Genomic DNA, 24,925 nt, shown 5'->3' on the forward strand with positions numbered 1-24,925 from the left:
ACAGTCCATCATAACTTTAAGACATGAAGGTCAGTCAATCCGGAAACTTTCAAGAACTTAGAATGTTTCTTAAAGTTCAGTCTGGCTCATAGACCCATAGTTACCTCTGCTGGAGAGGAAGAGTTCATTAGAGTTAGCTGCATCTCAGATTGCAGCCCAAATAAATGCTTCACAAAGTTCAAGTAACCGACACATCGCAACATCAACTGTTCAGAGGAGACTCAGGCCTTGAATCATGCCTTCAAGGTCTAATTACTGCAAAGAAACCACTACTAAAAGACACCAATAAGAACAAGAGACTTGCTTGGTTCAAGAAACACGAGCGATGAACATTAGATCGGTGGAAATCTGTCATTTGGTCTGATCAATCCAAATGTGCGATTTTTGGTTCCAACCGCCGTCTCACTTTGTGAGAGTAGGTGAATGTAGGTGAGAGTAGGTGAATGTAGGTGAGAGTAGGTGATGATCCCTGCATGTGTGGTTCCCACCGTGAAGCATGGAGGAGGAGGTGTGATTGTGTGGGGGTGATTTATTTAGAATTCAAGGCACACTTAACCAGCATGGCTACCACAGCATTCTGCAGCGATACACCATCCCATATGGGTTGCGCTTAGTGGGACTATCATTTGTTTTCAACCGGACAATGACCCAAAACACACCTCCAGACTGTGTTAGGGCCATTTGACCAAGAAGGAGAGTGATGGAGTGTTGCATCAGATGGCCTCTACAATCACCCAACTTCAACCCAATTGATATGGTTTGGGATGAGTTGGACCGCAGAGTGAAGGAAAAGCAGCCAACAAGTGCTCAGCATACAGTATGCGGGAACTCCTTCAAGACTGTTGGAAAAGCCTTCCAGGTAAAGCTGGTTGAGAGAATGCCAAGAGTGTGCAAAGCTGTCATCAAGTCAAAGTGTGGCTACTTTGAAGAATATCAAAAATAAAATATATTTTAATTTGTTTAATACTTTTTTGGTTACTACATGATTCCATGTGTGTTATTTCATAGTTTTGAAGTCTTCACTATTATTCTACAATGAAGAAAACAGTAAAAGATAAAGAAAAACTCTTGAATGAGTAGGTGTGTTCAAACTTTTGACTGCTGCTGAATATATATATCAATACTGAGTTCCTTAAAAAATACATATGATGAAAATAAATATTATATTTATGTGAATATATATATATATTTTATATAATATATTTTTAAGGAACTCAGTCCGGCTTTTAACTTATTAGAATGCAAAAGGTGCAATTTCGAAATTGGGTAGTGTATCATCAGTTCCTCTTGTCATGTTCGTCATTGGATACCTGGGATGTTCCCCTATGCTGGAAGGTGGGACCACAGTGAAAATGTTAGGGAACCCCTTGTCTACAGTGTTTTGTTTATTTAAGTGTTAAATATTTGGAAATGATGAAAATCAGCCATCTAGGAGGAGATGTTGTAACAACAGATTTGAGTCGCTTACTGTTCATGCAGTTTTGAAACGATGAGATGATGTTAATTGGGATTCCATTGATTGAAGACACATTGTTATACTGATGATTCATGAGTACTGGTGTCGTATAGTGAGTGACAACTGCATGTGTAGAGATAATGATGAATGAATGATTGGCATTACTCATGAAACATAACCATGTTGGTTGTACAGTACACCAACTGTTTTTAAGGGCTAGGTGTCCCACGGACAACTTCCGGTGAAACTGGAAGGTGCGCAATTCAAATAAATAATCATACAAATTATGGATATTAAACATTTAGGTACATACAAGGGTTTTATATCGGTTGAAAGCTTAAATTCTTGTTAATCTATCTGCACTGTCTGATTTACAGCAGCTATTACAGCGAAAGCATGCCATGCGATAGTTTGAGGACGGAGCCCTGCATCAAAATATTTTTCCACCGGCACAGGTTTCATAAATTCACAAATAGCGATTAAATATTAACTTACTTTTTAATAATCTTCCTCTGATTTGTCATCCAAAGGGTCCCAGCTATAACATTTAGTGTTGTTTTGTTAGTTAAAATCCTTCTTTATATCCCAAAAAGTTAGTTTAGTTTGCGCCTTCGATTTGAGTAATCCACTCGTTCAACATGCAGAGAAAGGAATCCGAAAATCTACCCCTAAACTTTGTTTCAACAAGTCAAAATATGTTTCTATTTACTCCTCAGATACCCTAAAATGTAATCAAACTATGATATTTCTTACAGAAAGAAGTATGTTCAATAGGAAACCGATTTTAGCAGGTGTGTCCTTTCTTCATGGCGCGCGCAAACACATATTTCCAAGACTGTGTCCCTGTACTAAAACTGATAATTCTTATTCGCTTTGGAAGTTACGAGCCTGAAACCTGGGAGCTAGAATTGAGTAAGCCCTTATAATTGCCATTGTAAGAGCATGGTCTCTCTCTCAAAAAAATTCTGGTTGGTTTTTCTTTGGATTTTCTCCTACCATATCTATTGTGTTACATTCTCCTACATTATTTTAACATTTCTACAAACTTCAAAGTGTTTCCTGTCCAATGTTATCAATTATATGCATATCCTGGTTTCAGGGCCTGAACAACAAGCAGTTTACTTTGAGCAGGTCATTCAGGCGGAAATTGAGAAAAAAGGGGCCTAGCCCTGAGAAGTTTTTAAACAGATGATCAAAAGAACACAATTCTCCTAAAGAAATAAAGCAAGTGCATTACAATGTAATCCAGCACTTAAATATCAATACACAAAAACAATATACAGTGCTCATAATATTGTATCCATTCATATTTAATACAGCACCTATATTTACAGTACAGTAGAAACGACAGCACTGAAGGCATTTACCACCATTAAAAGTGGTAAATTAAACTATTGTGGAGTGAAAATATGACTTACCCAATTGAAGGGATGGTATTTATATTGATTGGTTAGCAGCTACATGATGACAGAGCAACTCAGAGGATGAGGATGTCAGACATTTGCAATACATAAGGTTGATGTGTAGCTAAGCATAAACCAAATGTAGTGGATGTTTAAATTACATCTTTATTGACTATTCGTCCTATGCCTGTGAAATAAAAGTTGATCTGAGTATCTTAGTTATTGTTGTTGGTTAAATTAGTTCATAACTGCGTAATTACAAATTGCTTTCAAGAAATTAGGAATTAATATGTGAAAGGTCACAATTTTATCAGAAACACAGAACAGAAATTGTGTTTTTTAAGGTAAGTACAGTAGCTGTTATATACATTGTACATGAATGACTAAAGTAGATGGGTGTAGCAGCTGTGTATGTGTGAGATTTTTAACTTCATACAATATGTACATATACACTGGCTTGCGAAAGTATTCACTCCCCTTGGCATTTTTCCTATTTTGTTGCCATACAACCTGGAAATAAAATAGATTTTGGGGGGGTTTGTATCATTTGAGTTACACAAATTTACACAAATGCACAGTTACACAAATGTACACAAATGCCTACCACTTTGAAGATGCAAAATATTTTCTATTGTGAAACAAACAAGAAATAAGACAAAAAAAACAGAAAACTTGAGTGTGCATAACTTTTCACCCTCCCCCAAAGTCAATAAATTGTAGAGCCATCTTTTGCAGTGATTACAGCTGCAAGTCCTGGGGTATGTCTCTATAGAGCTTGGCACATCTAACCACTTAGATCATTGCCCATTCTTCAATGCAAAACTGCTCCAGCTCCTTAAAGTTGGATGGCTTCCACTGGTGTACAGCAATCTTTAATTCATACCACATATTCTCAATTGGATTGAGGTCTGGGCTTTGACTAGGCCATTCCAAGACATTGAAATGTTTCCCCTTAAACCACTTCAGTGTTGCTTTAGGAGTATGCTTAGGGTCATTGTCATGCTGGAAGGTGAACCTCCGTCCCAGTCTCAAATCTCTGGAAGACTGATACAGGTTTCCCCTCAAAAATGTCCCTGTATTTAGCGCCATCCATCATTCCTTCAATTCTGACAAGTTTCCCAGTCCCTGCTGATGAAAAACATCCCCACAGCATGATGCTGCCACCACCATGCTTCACTGTGGAGATGGTGTTCTCGGGGTGATGAGAGGTGTTGGGTTTGCGCCAGACATAATGTTTTACTTGATGGCCAAAAAGCTCAATTTTGTGTCATCTGACCAGAGTATCTTCTTCCATATGTTTGGAGAGTCTCCCACATGCCTTTTGGCAAACACCAAACGTGTTTGCTTATTTTCTTCTTTAAGCAATGGATTTTTTCTGGCCACTCTTCCGTACAGCCCAGCTCTGTGGAGTGTACATCTTGAAGTGGTCCTACGGACAGATACTCCAATCTCCGATATGGAGCTTTGCAGCAGGGTTATCTTTGGTCCCTTTGTTGCCTCTCTGATTAATTCCCTCATTGCCTGTTCCGTGAGTTTTGGTGGGTGGCCCTCTCTTGACTGGTTTGGTGTGGTGCCATAATCTTTCCAAATATGAATAATGGATTTAATAGTGCTTCGTGGGATGTTCAAAGATTCTGATATTTTTTTATAAACCAACCCTGATCTGTACTGTACTTTGTCCCTGACCTGTTTGGAGAGCTCCTTGGTCTTCATGGTGCCGCTTGCTTGGTGGGGCCCCTTGTTTAGTGGTGTTGTGGAATCTGGGGTCTTTCAGATCAGGTGTATATAGATTAGATTGCACACTGGTGGACTTTATTTAACTAATTATGTGACCTCTGAAGTTAATTGGTTGCACCATATCTTATTTAGGAGAATCATAGGAAAGGGGGGTGAAAGGGGCATGCACCACTTTTCCATTTTTTATTTTTTAATTTTTTAAACAAGTTATTTTTTTCATTTCAGTTCACCAATTTGGACTATTTTGTGTATATCCATGACATGAAATCCAAATAAAAATCCACAGGTTGTAATGCAACAAAATAGGAATAACGCCAAGTGGATGAATACTTTTGCAAGGCACTATACTCTGTCTGTGTCTAAAAGTAATATTAAGAACAGTAACATTCAGGTTCATCATGAGCACTTGGTACCTGTTTGACTTGTCAGACTCAGTGGTAACATCATGTTTCCCTATTGAGGAGGCCCACATACCAGTGTTGTACTGTAGGTAAGCCAAACCTTGTGGAACAGCTACAGTAATAGGAGTCTTTAGAGAAAACAGGGTGCAGAGAGAAAGCCTTCCAAACATGGACCCAGCCTGCCCAGCTAGTCTGTCTGTCCAACCTTTTAGGAGCAGTGCAGCTACGTGGCAGCAACAGAAAACTAATCTTCCACCCTATACTAAAATTGACTTGTTTTAACGGTTCTTGTAGTGTTCTTACACTCACATACTCTCATATACAAGTTACTGCCAAAATAATGGTAACACTTGAGTAAATGAAGGATGCAAAGTATATTGAAACCAGGTGCTTCCACACAGGTGTGGTCCCTGAGATAATTAAGCAATTAAAATCCCGTCATGCTTAGGGTCATGTATATAAATGCTGGGGAGGACATTATTTTGCAGACCATGGCTATGCCCCCATAGGATGACAATGCCCCCATCCACAGGGCACGAGTGGTCATTGACTGGTTTGACAAGCATGAAAATTATGTAAACTATATATTTTTTTATTTATTTAGCTAGGCAAGTCAGTTAAGAACAAATTCTTATTTACAATGATGGCCTACACCGGCCAAACACAGACGACGCTCGCCCAATTGTGCACCGCCCTATGGGACTCCCAATCACGTCCGGTTGTGATACAGCCTGGTTTCTAACCTGGGTGACTATAGTGACACCTCTAGCACTGAGATGCAGTGCCTTAGACCACTGCGCCACTCGGGACATGGTTGTCTCAGTCACCAGATCTCAACCCAATTGAACACTTTATGTGAGATTCTGGAGCATTTTCCACCATCATCAACAAAACCCCATATTATGGCATTTTTTGTTGAAGAATGATGTCACATCCCTCCAACAGACACTTGAGGAATCAATGCCAAGGTGCATTGAAGCTGTTCTGGCTTGTTGTAGACCAACACCCTATTAAGTCACTTTATGTTGGTGTTTCCTTTATTTTGGGCTGTATATTGTACATACTCTCATTCTCACACACTCTCTCTGCTAAAGAAATAGGCATTGTTTTAGCTCCAGGACTTGCCTTGTGTGTTTGTGTGTGAGTTTGGTTTGGTTTGGTTTGGTGTGTGTGTGTGTGTGCGTGTGCGTGTGCGTTTGGTTTGGTGTGTGTGTGTGTGTGTGTGTGTGTGTGTGTGCGTGCGTGCGTGCGGGTGCGTGTGTGTATTTGCTTGCATGTGCATATGTGTGAGAACCCTGAGAAAGTACTATGGTCATTACATGCTAGTCCCAGAGCCACATGTAGCGAAGACATATTGCTGACGCAGGGCATTTTTTTTGTCCTCTTCCTCTCCTCCCCTCTCCACTTCCTCTGTATCGCAGTCTTTAGAATTCAGCTATATCCTGAAGTAGGCGTCCAGGCCAATGACATAAGATAATTTGGTTTTGGGGGTGGGGGTGACATTTTAAAAATCATTGTCCCAGCCAGAATTGTCATCTGGGGGTGGGTCTTCCTTGTCCTCTGGGAAGTTGTCAAAGTTACTCGTGTCCATTGGTGATATCACCTGATTGACAGAAAAAGACAGGGTATTGAGCCACTTGAAACCCTGATGAAAGCAGCTTGTTGATGAAATGTTGGTTTGTGACTTACATTAGGGATGATAGGGGGTGTCAGCGTTCCTTTCCTTAGACCTTCCCAGTTAAAGCCCTCAAACCATCTGGAAATGTATAGAAATTGTTAAAGAAACTGTCCAGTGAAAATCTCTCCTTTTAAAATAATGTTGCTGACAAAGCATAAATAAAATAAAAAAATTAAATCCCACCTCAAACTTCTATCTCAAACAGACCGTTTAAAAAATGCTTTCTATTTCCTCATAGAGGATAATGTCATTCTCCTGAGGAGGATGAGCTGGCCAAACAGCTGTCTACTTGCATTAATATTGCTAAAGACTGGTATACGCCCACACCATTCTGTTTTCTGGGGTACGCCCACACCATTCCAACAAAGAAAAATTGCTTTTTAACATACTTAGTTTCTATTTTTTTGGAAGGAAAACTCTTTAACTCATCTTGTAATTAATTACAGGTCATATCACATAGAAATCTGGAAACACTGAATAGTTACTTTAAATATATAAATGTGGGAAGATGAGTAGAACAATATGGCTATCCATGAACTTACTTGTGCTTTTGGATGTCTTTGACACCGTTTTTCAAGTTTCCTAGTCTTTCTGAAGGATTGTCCCTAAAATGGACACATCATCATTCATACTCTTGTTAACACTAAATTACATTAAACAGTAATTGTTGAGGGTGGACAAAATGGTTCGGGACTCACCTGCATAGTTTTTTTATTAAGTTGGCAGCGTTTTTGGTGATCTTCTTTGGAAATTCGATCATGTCAATGCCCCTCAAGATGATGTTATATGTCTTCATGGGATCAGGGCCAGAGAAGGGAGGGCTGGAAACAGAGGTGGAGATAGACACTCAAATGTATACATCTGACCTTACACTTTCATTTAAGATGATCAGGTTTGTCTGTACCTGCCGGTGAGGAGCTCAAACATGAGGATTCCTAGAGACCAGTAGTCAGCTGAAATGTCATGGCCTTTGTTCAGAATGATCTCTGGTGCCACGTATTCTGGTGTTCCACAGAACGTCCACGTTTTCTTCCCAAACTCGATCTTCTTGGCAAAGCCAAAGTCCACCTATACAAAGGACATGTGAAATACATTCTTAGAGGTAACCTGCAGTGTTAATAGTTCAAAGGGTTAGAGGTTTAGGTCATCAAGCTTTGAATCCACAATGTTGTGTGTCTCTTACTAGCTTGGCATAGCCCTTGTGGTCCAGTATAAGGTTCTCTGGTTTAAGGTCTCTGTAGATGATGCCTTTGGAATGTAGGTAGGCGAAAGCTTCCACCACACACGCTGTGTAGAACCTTGTGGTTGAATCCTCAAACGAACCCCTGGAGAAGGAAGTGACAATTACCTCTTTAAAATAAGTCACATTTTTAACAGGCACACATCGGCCAGATCTTCCATAGTCTCACTGAAACACATATGGGCACAATGACATTAGTTTAAATATTGACCATTTAAGGCTCACCGGTCTCTAAGAATGGTCCACAGCTCTCCTCCCAGACAAGCCTCCATCAGCATGTAGAGGTACTTACTGTCCTTAAACGTCCTGTACAGTCTGAATACAAAACACAGAGGGTGTGTCCTCTGTAGGATTGACTGTGAATTAAAAGTGTGTCTGTGGAAAGGCGTTGCATGCATGTCTCTACCTGACAATGAAGTCAGAGTGGGCCTCCTGCATGATGAGTTTCTCAGAGCGGATATGCTCTTGCTGTCGCGTGTCCACAATGTGACGCTTCTTCAGGATCTTCATGGCAAACGTCTTCACCTCATCACTTTTCAGCTGAACCTGTCGACACAGGAGAGAGGAGAGCTCTGTCAGCTCTAAGCAATGGTTAAATTAAACATCAATGCAATATAATATACAGTGCCTTCAGAAAGGATTCAGACCCCTTGACTTTTTCCACATTTTGTTATGTTACAGCCTTATTCTAAAATGGATTAAATAGATGTTTTTCCTCAGCAATCTACACACAGTACCCCATAATGACAAAGTGAAAACAGGTTGTTAGAAATACCTTATTTACATAAGTATTCAGACTCTAAGTTGAGCTCAGGTGCATCCTGTTTCCATTGATCATCCTTGAGATGATTCTACAACTTCATTGTAGTCCACCTGTGGTAAATTCAATTGATTGAACATGATTTTGAAAGGCACACACCTGTCTATATAAGGTCCCACAGTTGACAGCGCATGTCATAGCAAAAACCAAGCCATGAGGTTGAAGGAATTGTCCATGGAGACAGGATTGTGTCGAGGCACAGATCTGGGGAAGGGACGGCAAAAAAATGAAGGTCCACAAGAACACAGTGGCCTCCATCGTTCTTAAATGGAAGAAGTTTGGAACCACCAAGACCCTTCCTAGAGCTGGCCGCCCGACCAAACTGTGCAATCGGGGGAGAAGGGCCTTGGTCAGGGAGGTGACCAAGAACCAGATGGTCACTCTGACAGAGCTGGACACATGATCATTGTCAGCACCCCAAATACATGTGTGCCAAGCTTGTAGCGTCATACCCAAGAAGATTCGATGCTTTAATCGCTGCTAAAGGTGCTTCAATAAAGTACTGAGTAAAGGGTCTAAATACTTATGTAAATGTCATATTTCAGTTTTCTATATTCTATAAACTAGCAAACATTTCTAAAACCCTGTTTTGCTTTGTCATTATGGGGTATTGTGTAGATTGTGTTGATTGTGTTGATGAGGGAAAAAGATACATGTAATCAATTTTAGAATAAGGCTGTAACGTAACAAAATGTGGAAAAGTCAAGGGGTCTGAATACTTTCCAATGGCACTGTAAGTGGCAGCTTAGCCTCTTACGCTTCCGAGTGTGAATGCCCCACACTCATCACTAAAGTAGATTCCAGAAGAGTGAACAATCCCTTTACAAGTCAGAATGTTCAATAAACTTAATTTTAACTTTGCCATTTGTCCACTAAATCCGTCGTTATGCCGATGGAAATGTGAAACAAAATATCCACAGGAAAGTGTCATTAAACCGACTTCTAAATACAGATCTCCCACAGTTTGTTTGTTCACCTGAGGTAGACACACACATTGTAAATATATGCTTGCGATGCATGTATACTAATCAAGCTCATGCAGGTGTTTGCACGGTTTTGCGCATGTGCCAGGTAACAGAGATCTCAATGGCAGTACCAGCATTCAAAAAAGTTGGTTTAATTATACTTTTCTGTGGATATTTTGTCTAATATTTTTTGCATAAGGACCACCCAAGTGGAAAACCGGCAGAGGAAGTTCAAATGACAGTTTATTCAACATTCAACACAAGTCTATACAAGGCACCTTTCGTAAAGCTAGAGCTTGATATTAGGTCAGGAGACCTGCAAGTGGCAGCTGTGGTTCCTACCAGCTCTACACGGCCAAAGCCACCAACCCCCAGTGTGTCGATGATGTTGAAGTCAACCAGATTGAGGTTGGAGAAGAAAGAATTCTCTGCTTCGTACCTGCAGGGAAAGACAAGGACATGTTAATTCAATTGAACTGTCACCCTCCACTCATCCAAGACACAGGGCCATTTTCCACATGCCCAGTCGCCGATATCCCCAACTCCCAGTGTCTTCTCTTGTTTATTGTTTAATCCAGTGGACCTTATCCGCTCAATGGTGTGATTGGGAGAATCAGTACAGATATAGGCCTGAGCCCTCAGGATTAAAGGTTTCTGGGTCAACCAAGCCAGAGGATCTTCAACACCTTCGGTCTCTGTTCCCTGAGAAATTAAGCTAATTGATTGCACACAAAATTGTCATTTGAATTTAGAGGATTCATATCATTTTCAATAAATATAGTACCTAACATCCTATTTGGACCAACAAAAAACATCTAACAATGAGTAAGACATTAGGAATCCAAAGAAATGGTCCTTATTCATTGTGAATTTGTTTTTTTCCCATGTTCAGAGAAATTAATCATTGAATATGTTGGGTTTCTGTCCCATCCTACATCCTGATATTACCAGGTTCGCCTGACCATTAGATGGTGCTGTTCCTGCTATTAGGTGATACAAAACGTATAGTTTGAAGAATCCCCCACCCCCTTTTTAATGTTAAAGGGATTTTTCACTGAAATTTAAAATTGCATATTATTTCCTTACCATGTAAGAAGTCTATGGACAAGGTATTACAGCAACCCATGCGTTGGTTTTGTTCACTTCCCCACTGTTTCAAATGGTACCTATATTAGCATTTTCAGGCTTCATATCCAAATCATCTATAAGTAACATTAATTGAGTTACAAAATGCATTTTAAGATACTTTAGGATGATTTGAACATGAAGCGTGAAAATGCTAATATACAGTAGGTACCATTGACTTGCATTGGATTTGTGCTACAAGTGCTAAAAAGTTAGCATCTGAAACAGTGACCAAAAAAAACAGCGCATAGGTTGCTGTCATACCTTGTCAATAGTCTGCTTACAAGGTTAGTAAACCAATATCATTTTGTAATTTGGGTGAACTATCCCTTAAACATTGAGGTGTTTGGGGGGGATTCTTTAAAAAAAAATCACTTAATAGCAGGATCAGCACCATCTAGTGGTCAGACAAACCAGGTAATATCAGGATGTAGGATGGGATATAAACCCAACAACTTTAATTACTAATTTCTCTGAACAGGGGGAAAAACATAACCAAATTCACTGGGAATACATTACATAGGATGCTGAAACACTACTCTGAGCTGCAGCTCCATACTACTTGTATGGATCCTGAGTGTCGTCGTGGTCTAACGCACTGCATCACAGTGCTAGAGACGTCACTACAGACCCGTGTTCGATCCCGGGCTGTATTACAACCTCCCATGATTGGGAGTCGCATAGGGCAGAGCACAATTGGCCCAGAGTCGTCCGGGTTAATGAAGGGAGGGTTTGGCCGGGTAGGCTATCATTGTAAATAAGAATTTGTTTTTAACTGACTTGCCTAGTCAAAGAAAGGTTGAACATTTTATTTTTATTTCTATATTGTTTGAACATGCTCTGAATCCTATAAATTAAAATGGCCAATTTGGATGTAATCAATGAGCTTTATTTTCCAGAGATCAAATTTAATTTCAACAAAATAATGTTGCAGCAAGCTATTTCAGAACAATCTGAGATGGTGGTTGTCAAAATCCTCTTCCTTGTGTTTTTTGAGGTAGAACTACCCAGTTGTCCCCTCTCCCTGTCAAGAGTGTCACAAGTCAAGGGGTGATGGTTGAGGCCAGGAATTTTTCCTGACCAAGTGCCCTGAGGAGGGATGCGTTATAGCTCAATTCAGCCCTACCTCAGTCAATAGCTCATTTGATGTTGTAAAACTAGTTAATGGCCACTAGATGGCAGACTTGTACCATTACCATCACAGGTAAAAGACTGCAACAGCTAAACCAAACTATTATTTCTGCAGTTGAGAATAAAAGTAAGAATAATATCATTAACATGTGTAGAATTGCATAGAATTGCAGATATTCTGAAAAACAATTAGTTATTCTATACAAGTGTGATGAAACAAATACATGCACCCCCCTGTTTCTGTTTCTAGACAAATTCCTTTTGATAGATGAGATCCTTTATGAGATACAACAATAGAACACAACATTTTGTATTGTATACAATAACCTTCAGTCCAACTGCACAACCTGGGATGGAATTATTCTGAAAGACATTAACAATGTATCATATTGAACACGATACAACATATTGTCCAGTAGGTTCCAGGACAGACTCCATTCACTGTCAGTCTCAAACGGAGGCCTCATGGCAGTGACCAACACAAGTCTCTCTCTCCATTATCATCCTTTTTTCCAGGAAGTAAGCATAACAGTGAACCGTTATTTTGATTTATACTTCCCCCAAAAATAAATGTCAGTTTGAGAGGCTGACATTTCAAATGTACCATACACTATGAGGTACACAAAGCCATGTATCCTGAAATAACTGTATGTAAGGTTTACAACAACAGATTTAAACATCCCATACTGACTTTCAACAAAGAACGAAATACTACCAAAAGAGTTCCCAAAGCTGTCATGAAACCATGTTTAATCCACAGTTTATGGTTTAAACCACGGTTTGTGTTTCTCCTCATCTTGTCTCACAAGATTACCCTGTTCTGAGCTGGCATCCCTTTATGCCAACAACAACACACCACAGCCCCTTTACTAGGGTGCCTGGTGTCTGGTGCTATGCTCCTGCTTCCACGGTTACAGATAACATATTGGTTCCTCCAAGGGGTGCGGTAGAGGTCACAACTTTCACTTCCTGGTCTGTCACCAGAGAATTGCGTTGTTATGTAACAGACCTTAGGTCGACCAAACCTCAAAGCCAAGTAAAGCCAGCTATCAAAATGAGTAAATAAATGTGATTTACCTCGCCTTGACCTCAGCATCCTCACAGCCTTTACTGGACACCTCCTCCAACCCTCCAATCAGGTGCTTGAACGAGCTGCAGCACAGGAATTGAAACAGTGTTTGTGAGAAATGTTATATGTGTTCAAGACATTGATCCCATTCCATTGAAGAAGCTGTTATATCTTGATATATACTGTATGTATTGTTGTCTCTTTAAGTAATCACGCCAGTTGTCTAAATGACAAAAACATTGCTAATTGGTGTTTTGGTTCATTAACTGTGGCATAACAGCCCTTTGATATTTGTGATTGATAGCACATACTTAATAAGCAGGTATCTATAGATATCCCTAGACACTTATTCTCCATATGACTCATCTAGTGCAGCAGTGTATTGCATATTTATGAAACCTTTATGAATGTTTAATAAACCTTTATAAGATTGTTGTTTGAAGTGATAACCACTTGGTCTCACTTTACAAGACCCCAAGACCATCTGTTTACTTTATAATAACCAGATTCCCTACACATATCATCTCTATTTGGATGTGCTTGAACGCCGAGACCCATAAATCATTAAGCTAATACACATGAATATGAAAATGATGCATAATATTTATAATATTGATATTTACAGCTGAAACACCAGCTGACAACCCTGGCTGACAAGGTTAAATCTTCTTCCCAAAAATACACACACGAGCGCACACGCATGCAAGCACGCACATCTGTGCTGGAATTTCCTTCTCACCATTATAACCTGACTCTCATTCTTTTTCTCTTTTCTTCCCTCTCTTCCCTCTCCTTCTTTCCAGAAAAATAGCAGGCTGCCTGCCACCCGTAACCTCTTTCTCACTCTGGCTCCAAACCCAACCAGTTCTGGGTAACATATATGGTAAGCTGGCTATCTGAGGTGAGAGAGCATTTGGAGTCACAGACAGAGAGACAGAACATAATCACCACTCTCATTCAGATGGCCTGCTCCATTACAGGGGCTCAACTGATACCACCCAGCCTTGCTCTTGCATTACAGCAAACTCATATACTGCATGATGTTAGTGGTGACACAATGACAGACCATGATTTAAAAATGAGACCTTGTTTAACTTAAATCCAACGCCTGCACACCCGCGGGAAAATGTAATTAGCATCATAAAAAAATCCCCAGCAAAATCCATCGGTTTAAACTAAAGATTATTTTTTACATGGGCTGCATCTCAATCTACCACATCCGCTAATGGCGGCCTTCCGCATCTGCATGGAAGGTGGCCAAGCTATTGCATTGTTCAGACCATGAGACATCCCGAGAGACTGTCTTTTCACGAAAACGCCTGTAGCGTCCGCAAAGTTTGGGCTAAACACTAAAATGACCCCTCTATGGAAAGGTGAGACTCTCACGAACATATTTGGACCTAGGGTGCCCACAAGCCTCACAAGACTCTTCAGATGGTAGCCCGGTTCCTGTTTAAAAAATGGATAGAGTACAGTATACATGGATGTAGTTTAGTGTCCCAATTATTGTTTTTTTATATGGGTAAAAAAAATAATCCTGATCTTTCTTATATCTCTCAGATATAGGACACAAAAAAACGTTGACTATATGCTTTTCCATGGATGAATCTGTTATGCAATACATATCTATTGGATATTAGCAGTAAGGCCAAATTCAATGTTTCATCAAATAATGTTTTAATTCTTTTTTTTAAATGATACCTAAAGGGTCCTAAAATTCAAGAACAAATAGATAAATGGTACGACCATCTTAATTCCATATGTTCGCTTAGTAGAACCCCCACAGCTTAGACTCTCAAGGAATAATGCCACTTCCTGTACATATCTTGTAGATCAACATTAATTTATTTTGAAATAATGTGATTAATTCAATAAGTGGTCCTGTATGGCTCAGTTGGTAGAGCATGGTGTTGGCAATGTCAGGATTGTGGGTTTGATTCCCAGGGCCACTGATACAAAAAAATGTATGCACGCATGACTGTAAGTCACTTTAGATAACAGTGTCTGCAAAATGACATTTGCTATGTGATATTGTAGACCAAATTATCAAAAGCATTTCAGAATACAAAAGTAGGTACTGAGGATGTTTTGAACACTCACTCTCTGTCAATGACCAGACATGTCACGGTCTCTGCAGCGATGACGTTTGCTGTCCTGATGTCCTCCCTGGAACACACATACATCATTAGTAACACACAGAATACAGGAGCATTTTATTTGATCAAACATTAATGACTTGGTTTGTGCTTAAAATGAAATATAGTTAGTAAACAATAAAAACAATTTGTTCCTAATGTTGATAAATCATTAAAAAAAACAGCTTTACAATCAATATAATCATATTCCACCGAAAGACATTTGATACATTAAAAAACACAAGACTTTCCCATAGAAACATTTCATCATGTAATTATAAAGCTTTGTTTTGACAAATACATGGACATTAGCGACAGGTTATGGTAACAAAAGTATAACCAGTTTTACTCTGTATAATCAATATCCTCTTCTTCCGAGGATTTGTCTGCCCAGTTGCTCTCAGAGTCTGAGTGATCCCCGGACTCTAAAGCCCTCTAGACTAACTCGCACGACAGGTCCTCACACACACACTGTATCACTGTGCACAGTCAAATCTACACTTGTTGCTGGGCAGCCGAGTCCATGCAAGCTGTCTACACACACTTGCATACCACTCTAAGACACAATGAAACCTATTCTACTTTATCCAAATTCATAACAGGAAAACCCTGTTGCCAAAAGACGAGCATACACTAAATATAGTAAAAAACAAGAATGTAATAAAGCTCTACTCCAGAACGGTGAGAATGCATAGCACCATTAGAGCTGTTGACATGTCAGTGAAGTCACACTCTAGTGTCGCACTCTAGTGTCAAAGCAGGGGAGGAATGACCCATATGTATTCGCAGCTACGCAACTTATTTCACATGGACCAAGGTGACAAGTCCTTCTCATGCCATCCAGCCTCCTTATACCCCCCCCCCCCACCACCACCACCACCAACAACTTTCCAAACATACACATGCGCGTGCACGCACGCACACACACACACGCACGCACACACACACGCTCCCTATCTATCCCTATCACAGCTGCTGGAAACAAAAGAGAAAAAGAGAGGAGAGGAGAGGAGAGGAGAAGAAAAGAGAAGAGTCAATCATTTTGGAGTGCTGGGGTAAATATGGGGTAAAGAGAGAGGGGCTTTTCTCACATGGGCACGCACAAGGCATGTGGAGGAGGGAGGCTGAAGGGGTAGTAGGGGGGTATTAAGTGAACTAAATCCAGTCCCTGAGTGGTACATACTAGTACCTGCCTAAACACCTGCTCAGTGTGAATTGTGACTATGTGCCAAATGTAGCCCCTATGCCATTGTGCTACTGTTGTCAACAGTGTGTTGGCAGATACACCTATCTCAAAAAGACTGGGTACGTTTATTTGTCCTTTTCCATGTTGAAAAAAATGCACACACACACATGATATCCCTGTGAGTTCCTTATTGTTTTCTATCTCAGACAATGAACAGAGCCCTTTACCCTAACTACTACATACACACAGAGACTAAGCTGCCAGCTGCGCTAATTTGCCTCATAAAAAGGTATTATTTACACACCATGGTGATTCCCTTTCATTAAGACACCAACAACCCAATACAGCCCGGTGGGTGGGATAAAAAATCGTGGACCTTAGTGGATCCTGTTAATTTATTTTGTTGCTGTCAAATTGTTGATACTGACAACAGTAGTTGAATAACAAGTTCTGCTGTCTGTTTTTAACCTCTTCAAATAATGTATTTGCGTCTTCACATTTGCTTGTAAACAAAAAGCGAGAGAGACACCAAGAGAGACACAGAGTGAGAGAGAGACAGACATAGAATGAGAGAGCGAGAGAGGGAGAGAGAGACAGAGAGAAAGACAGAGAGCGAGAGCAGCGGCATGTTTCTGAAATGTCCTTTAGAGCAGCACAGCAGAGAGCCGGCCAGCGGTGTTCATTTACATTTGGACGTTTTAATTCAACTGGTAATTGGATGGTGCTCTGGTGTCCCAAGGAGGGGTTTATGGAAATACAGACTGGGGTGGGGTCTGAGACCAGCAACAATCAAATTGTTTCCATTTTCTGTCAACAAAACCACACTCTTTAAAAATCTCTCATCCTCTACTGACCCTCCGATCCACCCACACACATGAATGCACACACACACACACACTCCCCCGAAGGAAGGACAGAACGGTGCAGCATAGAACACATTGTCTGAACTGTTGATGAATCTAGACCTCAAATGGGAGCTCATACCTCACAATGGTAAGAAGAATATGACATCAGATATTGTGCTGACCTATCCTAGAACATCTATTAACTAGATGAATGTACATGATACACTCTCTTCCTAGGTTATAGTATCAAATCAAATGTTATTTTTTTAAAAGTAAGAATTCAGCGAAACACGCAAAGTCAAGTTTTTAAGAAAAGCCTCTGTTACGTAGGCTCTGAGTGTGTATTCCTGTGCGAGGGGGCACCTTGAAGGCGTAAACAGTGCTGAGTTAGTGGAGGATGATCTGAAAGTTAGTCGACTCAAAGACACCTATCATTGGTTGGTTGCAGGCGACTTAGAGCCATCTTAACACTGAAATGATCATAGTGGGGATTGATGCGGTCTGTAGGGGCGAGGGGCCAGGGTGACTGTGGGTTCTGTGTGAAACACAGTACTTGGTGAAGTCCTACCGGAGAAAGAAAAACCTTGTTCTGAAAAGTGTCTAAGTGACCCTCAGAAATGGTGAAATCCAATTATTTTAAATATGCTAGCCAGGTATGCCCTGGGATTCTCTGTGTGAGTGTTTTATAAAAGCATTCTGTGTGGACGCGGTAGGTTGACTCTGTGTGGGTAACCTTTCAATTATGTTCTCTGTGAGTGGTCTGACCAATCCTGTGTGGATGGCTATTTAGTAATGTTCTGAGTGAGTATTTGATCAATCCTGTGTGGGTGATCATGATGGCTTTGTGTGAGCCTGAGATAAATAATAATAAGTAGATAAGTTAAGGATATGCAATGGTTTAAAATAGTTAGGTACATATGTGAAAGCTATGAACCAATCCACCTATAGAAGTAAGAAAATATTCCTGCAGGTTATAAAAATATTGATTTTAAGGATCGGAGTTCTGTTAACGGGACAGTTGTAACTCATGCAGCGCGTTATGCCAGGATTGCAGATTTTAGAGAAACAACACGTCGGTACATAATTCTTGTTAAAAAAGGATTTACTGGGAAAGAATACGATGGGATTATCTGAGAACAAAGCCCCATTAAAAAATAACTATTTCAACCAGCACAGGCGTAACATCAAAAATTGCAATAAAAAAAATTGTTTACCTTTGACGATCTTCCTCTGTTTGCAATCCCAATGCTCATTGTTACACAATGAATGGTCTTTTGTTTGATAAAATCAATTTTTATAGCCTAACACAAAACATTTTGTGAACCACTTGTGTCGTGAATTCCGTCTCATTCCATTTTCAACGACACATTCGATGTAAATACACACACTAAATGTGATTTTTCCAGTCATGTTTGGTTTCATTGCAATCAACTGGTTTGTTTGTAACACAACCAAACCTGATGGGTCATTTCGCGGGATTGACTGAAAGAAACCGATTTGAAGACAACAAGTAATGACATCATTGTGCATCAATGATAAGACCGCTGTTTCGTTGATTGAATTTTTTTAACCCAGTGACCACTGATCGTCTTGAAATCTAGCTGGGTAGATAGCCAATGAGCTGAGGTAAATGTAAATGTAATGTTTATGTGTTGGAAGACCAACCCATGTAGTAAACTCCGGCGTAAAGAGGGTCATTCGCCATTGAAGATTCATACCGGAAGGAGCCACGCATGTTACGCACAGCATTGTTTTGCTAAAGCGCATCTTCAGCTGTTTATATATCAATCAGTATGGCGACTAAGTCAGGGAAAGCTAAATCTAAGTCTAGATGTACAGAAATACAGAAATTGATCGGGAAAGTGAGACAGAGATTGTTGGAGGACGATTCATTTAGCGATTCCCAAATTTAGGAAAGATTTTTGAACGGAGAGGACATCGTTTTGGACTGGTAAGTTCTTCTCATGCTAATGCCGTTGTTTGAAATTAATAATTTAAAACATTATTTGTGAAATGAAATAGCCTATTTGAGGCTGTTGATGGGAGGGCAGGCCCACAACAATGGCCAAAGTGAAATGGAGACAGTAGATACAGCTGGTCTGTTGTAATATAATAAATCAGTAGATCTAGCTGGTCTGTCATAATATAAAATAGACAGTAGATCTAGCTGGTCTGTCATAATATAAATGAGACAGCAGATCTAGCAGGTCTATAATAATATATTCAACCTTATGTTCCCTGTACTCTATATATATATATATGTTTATTATATCTGTTGATACAGGGCTCATATGTGAAACTATTCTAACTGAATATTTTCTTTCACAGTGACACTGACTCCGAATGGGAGCCCCCAGTGCCAAGTTGTCCATCCTCCACTGAAGCTGGTTCATCCAGCTCCTGCCACAAGTGGTGTTCATCTGCCCAAGTTTATTTCTGCAGGCATGGATGTGCCTCAGGGCCAAAAGGGCACAGCATTGAGGCGTCGCTGTGTTCTTTGCAAAATGAAGTCCCCCATCACCTGCACCACATGCTTGGTGACCCTCTGCTTTACAGCAGAAAGAGACTGCTATGACACCTGGCATCAGCAGCACAATATTGTGTAGAGGACTGAGGGTCTTCCAAATATTGAAAGTGTTATTTTGTAAATGTAAATATATATTTTTTCATGTTTTTTTTTCTCAAATTTTTTTTTTGGGGGGGGGGGGTGTGTTAGAATACCATTTTGGTATTTTGTATATAGTTATTCCATTCAAAATGTATAACTTCACCAATTTGGCCACTTGGGTACATCTGGGCTACTTGTGTGGGACACCTGGGTGACTTCATGATAAATGTCATGTAGCACACTCATTTTGGAAGTTATCATTCTGAAACTTTGCACAAGTACTGTTATGTTTTTCACTGAAATGGTCCCCATCATCCTATCTGAATGTTTGTTTTGTCTTGTTCATTTTAAAGATGATGATACAACAATGAAAATGAAAAAACGTATGTTTTTTTCATTGTATTATCTAAATCAGATCTATTGTATTATATTCTCCTACATTCAATTCACATTTACACAAACTTCAGAGTGTTTTCTTTCAAATGAAACCAATAATATGCATATCCTTGGTCCTGGGCCTGAGCTGCAGGCAGTTAGATTTGGGTATGTCTTCAGGTGGAAATTGAAAAAGGTAGGGGGTTAGCTGTAAGAGGTTTTAACCTCTAGTGACTCCCCATCCCGCATGAGGGAGCGTAATCATCGACTGACACTAATTAGCATAACGCAACGGACATAAATATTCCTAGAAAATATTCCTATTCATGAAAATCACAAGTGAAATATATTGAGACACAGCTTAGCCTTTTGTTAATCACCCTGTCATCTCAGATTTTCAAAATATGCCAGCCAAAGCTAGACAAGTATTTGTGTAAGTTTATCGATAGCCTAGCATAGCATTTTGTCCAGCTAGCAGCAGGTAACTTGGTCACGGAAATCAGAAAAGCAATCAAATGAAATTGTTTACCTTTGATGAGCTTCGGATGTTTTCACTCACGAGACTCCCAGTTAGATAGCCAATGTTCCTTTTTTCCCAAAATATTATTTTTGTAGGCGAAATAGCTCCGTTTGTTCTTCACGTTTGGCTGAGAAATCTTCCGGGAATTGCAGTCACGAAAACGCCTAAAAATATTCCAAATTAGCTCCATAATATCGACAGAAACATGGCAAACGTTGTTTATAATCAATGCTCAAGGTGTTTTTCAAATATCTATTCGATAATATATCCACCGGGACAATTGGTTTTTCAGTAGGACCGATTGGAATAATGGCTACCTCTGTATTTTACGCGAGAATCACTCTGGGAGCTATCAGGTGACCAGTTGCGCAATGTAGCCGCTTACGGGGATTCTTCAACATAAATGCGTAAAACTACGTCACAATGCTGTAGACACCTTGGGGAGTACGGAGAAAAAGTAATCTGGTTGATAGCCCATTCACTGCTCAATAGGGACGCATTGGAACGCAGAGCTTTCAAAAGATGAGTCACTTCCAGATTAGATTTTTCTCAGGCTTTCGCCTGCAATATCAGTTCTGTTATACTCACAGACAATATTTGTACAGTTTTGGAAACTTTAGAGTGTTTTCTATCCTAAGCTGTCAATTATATGCATATTCTAGCATCTTGTCCTGACAAAATATCCAGTTTACTACGGGAACATTATTTTTCCAAAAGTGAAAATACTGCCCACCAACGCAGTTGGATTAGCAAGATTCTAGGCTTTCGACCCATGTGAGACACTTGTATTTTCATGAATGTTTAATATGACTATTTATGTAGCGATCACCGTATGTTGTCGAATTTAATCCCGCTAACGGGTTCGGTGCGCAGAGAGGTTAATATAACCCTACTGTCCAATTTACAGTATGGTATTACTGCGAATACTTGTTTGAGGAGAGCTACTAACAACAAAACACTTTTTTCAACACAATAGGTTTGATAAATTCACCTCTGAAGGTGAAATGTGTACTTACATTATAAAATATTGCTCTGATTTATCATCCAAAGGGTCCCAGAGATAACATGAAGTGTCGTTTAGTTAGATAAAATCCTTTTTCATTTCCCTAAAAGGTCCATATAGCACTCACGATCGATTTTGTATTTCCACTCGTTCAATTGCAAAAAAAGGAATCTGTGAAAATCTCACCCTAAATGTTGTTTGAACGAGTCAAATCACGTTTGTATCTATTCCTCAGAGATCCTAGAAGGTAACAAGACTTCACTCTTTCATTAGGGTTTGTAGTATATCCTATAGGACACCATATTTGGTCAGAGAGCGAAGCCTACATGGCACGCCGATGACGTAGGCGGTAATTCACTTGAAAGGCTGTATCTTTGTCAAATATGCACCAATCAGGGTCCAACAAAGCTAGCTAGATTTACATGGTTGCCCAGCTTTTGGCTATGTCGTAAAATGTAGGTATTAACCTTGTGCAACAGCATGATTTTCATTTTGGACAATGATTATGAGGATATTCAGAGTTATGAAGTTATGAAAACTGGTTGTTTGCAAATGTTGAACTTATAATATGGCTACAAATACTTGGAAAGCTAAATCAAGGTCCAAGTATACAGATTTGACGATATTCTTGCAGAAAAATTGAATTTGAATGCAAATGTCTCCTTCACGATTTGCCCAAATGTCCCTGGGGACCTCACACTAAGTCTTGTAGGTCAGTCATTCTTCAAGTTACCTATCTGAAATGTTGCACATACACTGCTGCCATCTTGTGGACACTAAAACCAGAGTGATGGCTAGAACGATGACCTTTCTCTTGCATGTCAAAGATGGTGGTAGAAAGAGAGTGGTTGTTTTTTCTTTGTATTCTCTTCAACCAGATCTATTGTGTTATGTTCTCCTACATTAAATTCACATTTCCACAAACTTCAAAGTGTTTCCTTTCAAATGGTACCAATAATATGCATATCCTTGCTTCAGGGCCTGAGCTACAGGCAGTTAGATTTGGGTATGTCATTTAGGCGAAAATTGAAAAAAAGGTGGCTATCCCTAAGAGGTTTTAAGTGTGTTTGGGAACAGTACTGTGTGAATGTGATATGAGAGCTGTGTGAGCGTGGTAATAAGTTAATAAGTGTTGATAAAATGTTGTTTTGGGATTCCATCCATCACTGCCCATTACATAATATCTCCGGGTGGTATTGAGTTAGGGATGCTATTTTAGAAAGTAGAGGCAAGTCTATAATTTCTGGAATTCGAGAGAATGTGAAGAGCATTTTTCCTATGACCAGCAAGGCAGTGTCTGGGAACCTTCTGGGTTTTTTTCCCGCTGGGAGATTTCTGTGCCAATGAATTGGTTGATGTGAGTACCTAAGAATTTCTAACATTCTATATGAATTCTGTGAAGATATGGAAATATGATAAATTGTATGTGTGTATAATCGATTACTAGAGATTTGATAAAGTAATACTGGGATGCGATGCAACTTAAACAACCCATACGTGGATCAAATGGATCATTTGATAAAGATGAGGTTTAAGCATTATTAAACTGTCTTCAAAGTCTGGGCAATTGTCTCAGAAACTGATTGGAGTGTGTCCACTTTTGGTTAACTTACCCTAACGATGTAACTATAAAAACGCTTATTGGATTTTCTCCGTCCGGGCACTATATTTGAAATAGAACTGCCCTAAAGGCCCAGTATGAGAGGAGTTGCTATATTTATTGAATAAACCTTTTTCCATAAAGTTAGAGCGAATTAAGATGGAATCTCGACCTAATTTATAAGGTCGTACAAAGCCTAGGTTATCCATCAAACTACTTATCATTGTGGAGTTAATGTGATGTAGCAAAGTAATTGAAATGTGTTGCATAAGAAAACAGTACGCTTTTATTAAAAAGTGCAAGATCTGTTAAGATCTGTTTCCTAGTCAATGAACTCGTTGACTGCTAATCTATTCCTTTTGCGCATGTGAGAATCTCTGAGGAGAACGCGTGGACCTGTATGGCCATTTTTGGGGAATTGTGTCGTTATTATGTGCATGATGTTATAACTACAAACAATTGTAATAGGGCTATTTGTGGGAATCACCGTTTCAGTAAAAGTGCCAGTTTTAGCCAGCTGGCTAATTTTCAACCGCAGTCCCTTGTCAGGTTATTAAAAACAATTACAATAACAATGCAAACTATCAATGAACAGTAAGCACACGCAGAGCAACATAGAACAAGCAACGCATAGCATGCAAAAATCAACAAAACGTTTCCACACCTCACCAGCTACAGACAACATGGAAAGTAGCAATACACAGCTAGGGATTATTTTCACTAGTCTGATTGGCCTCTAGCCATGTCATGTTTGTTTTAAGGTGTGATAGGTTGTACAGTTGTGTGTGTCTGATGGCAGGGCTTTCCAGACATGAGAACCTCTTACAGAGAAAGCAGACTGACTAAAGGTGCTTTTCCTTAAGGGAACTTTACAGTCACCTCCCATGGCAGACTTGTGGATCTTCTGCCATAGGTTTGTGTTTTCTGTTTAACAAAAGTACTGAGTGGAGGGGGAGCCAGGCCATTTAGGATCTTGAATACAAGACATGCGTCAGTGTATAACACAAGATTTTTCAACTCATTAGCTCATGCTTCCTGAGGATGTAACAGTGATGATGGCTAATGGGCTTCCTATCAAGCACTATTTGTAGACAGACTGAATGGACTTTCTTAATGTTGTACAGCAAGCTTGGGCCCAACTAGTCAAGCAGTATGTTAAGTGGGGGAGTATCATAGATTTTAAGTACAGTTTTGCTACCTCTGTAGTCAAACAAATTTGTAGATTTCGTAAATTTGCTAGGTTGAATCTGGTTATTTGAGTTACCTTTTTCACCTGCTTTTTAAAAGAGAGGTTGAAATCAAGTTTGATGCCAAGATACTTAAAATAGGATACCACCTGGAATTTCTCCCCTTACTCTGGCTCAGTGGCATCAGTTGCCCTCTTTGTGAGGAACATGGAGACTGTTTTTTTTTCACATTGGGATGCAAACTTGAGTCACTGAGCCACTTTGTAACCTGGACCATTACAGTAGTGAGTTATTGTGCAGCTTGTTGTTTGCTCTTTGCATGCATATACACTATCGTTCAAAAGTTTGGGGTCACTTAGAAATGTCCTTGTTTTTGAAAGAATAGGCCATTTTTTGTCCAATTACATAACATAAAATTGATCCGAAATACAGTGTAGACAT

The 24,925-nt window shown here is 39.7% G+C and overlaps 1 protein-coding gene across 2 annotated transcripts in view; it reads right to left on the reverse strand.

Annotated features, from left to right (window-relative positions):
• Nucleotides 1-5,789: 5,789 nt before the first annotated feature.
• Nucleotides 5,790-24,925, reverse strand: part of LOC110502467 (cGMP-dependent protein kinase 1) — a 169,354-nt gene continuing 150,218 nt past the window's right edge. For both annotated transcript variants that reach the window (XM_021580501.2, XM_021580500.2), the window contains exons 8-18: nucleotides 15,126-15,191; nucleotides 13,034-13,108; nucleotides 10,043-10,139; nucleotides 8,322-8,461; nucleotides 8,141-8,230; nucleotides 7,859-8,000; nucleotides 7,580-7,743; nucleotides 7,374-7,496; nucleotides 7,218-7,280; nucleotides 6,687-6,753; nucleotides 5,790-6,600 (exon numbers count right to left, since the gene is read on the reverse strand). In XM_021580501.2, the coding sequence (XP_021436176.2) occupies nucleotides 6,502-6,600; nucleotides 6,687-6,753; nucleotides 7,218-7,280; nucleotides 7,374-7,496; nucleotides 7,580-7,743; nucleotides 7,859-8,000; nucleotides 8,141-8,230; nucleotides 8,322-8,461; nucleotides 10,043-10,139; nucleotides 13,034-13,108; nucleotides 15,126-15,191 (1,126 nt within the window). In that variant the 3' untranslated portion in view covers nucleotides 5,790-6,501. The remainder of the gene's footprint in view (nucleotides 6,601-6,686; nucleotides 6,754-7,217; nucleotides 7,281-7,373; nucleotides 7,497-7,579; nucleotides 7,744-7,858; nucleotides 8,001-8,140; nucleotides 8,231-8,321; nucleotides 8,462-10,042; nucleotides 10,140-13,033; nucleotides 13,109-15,125; nucleotides 15,192-24,925) is intronic.

This window comes from Oncorhynchus mykiss, chromosome 23 (genome assembly GCF_013265735.2).
Source record: "Oncorhynchus mykiss isolate Arlee chromosome 23, USDA_OmykA_1.1, whole genome shotgun sequence".
In the NCBI taxonomy this organism is placed as follows: Eukaryota; Metazoa; Chordata; class Actinopteri; order Salmoniformes; family Salmonidae; genus Oncorhynchus; species Oncorhynchus mykiss.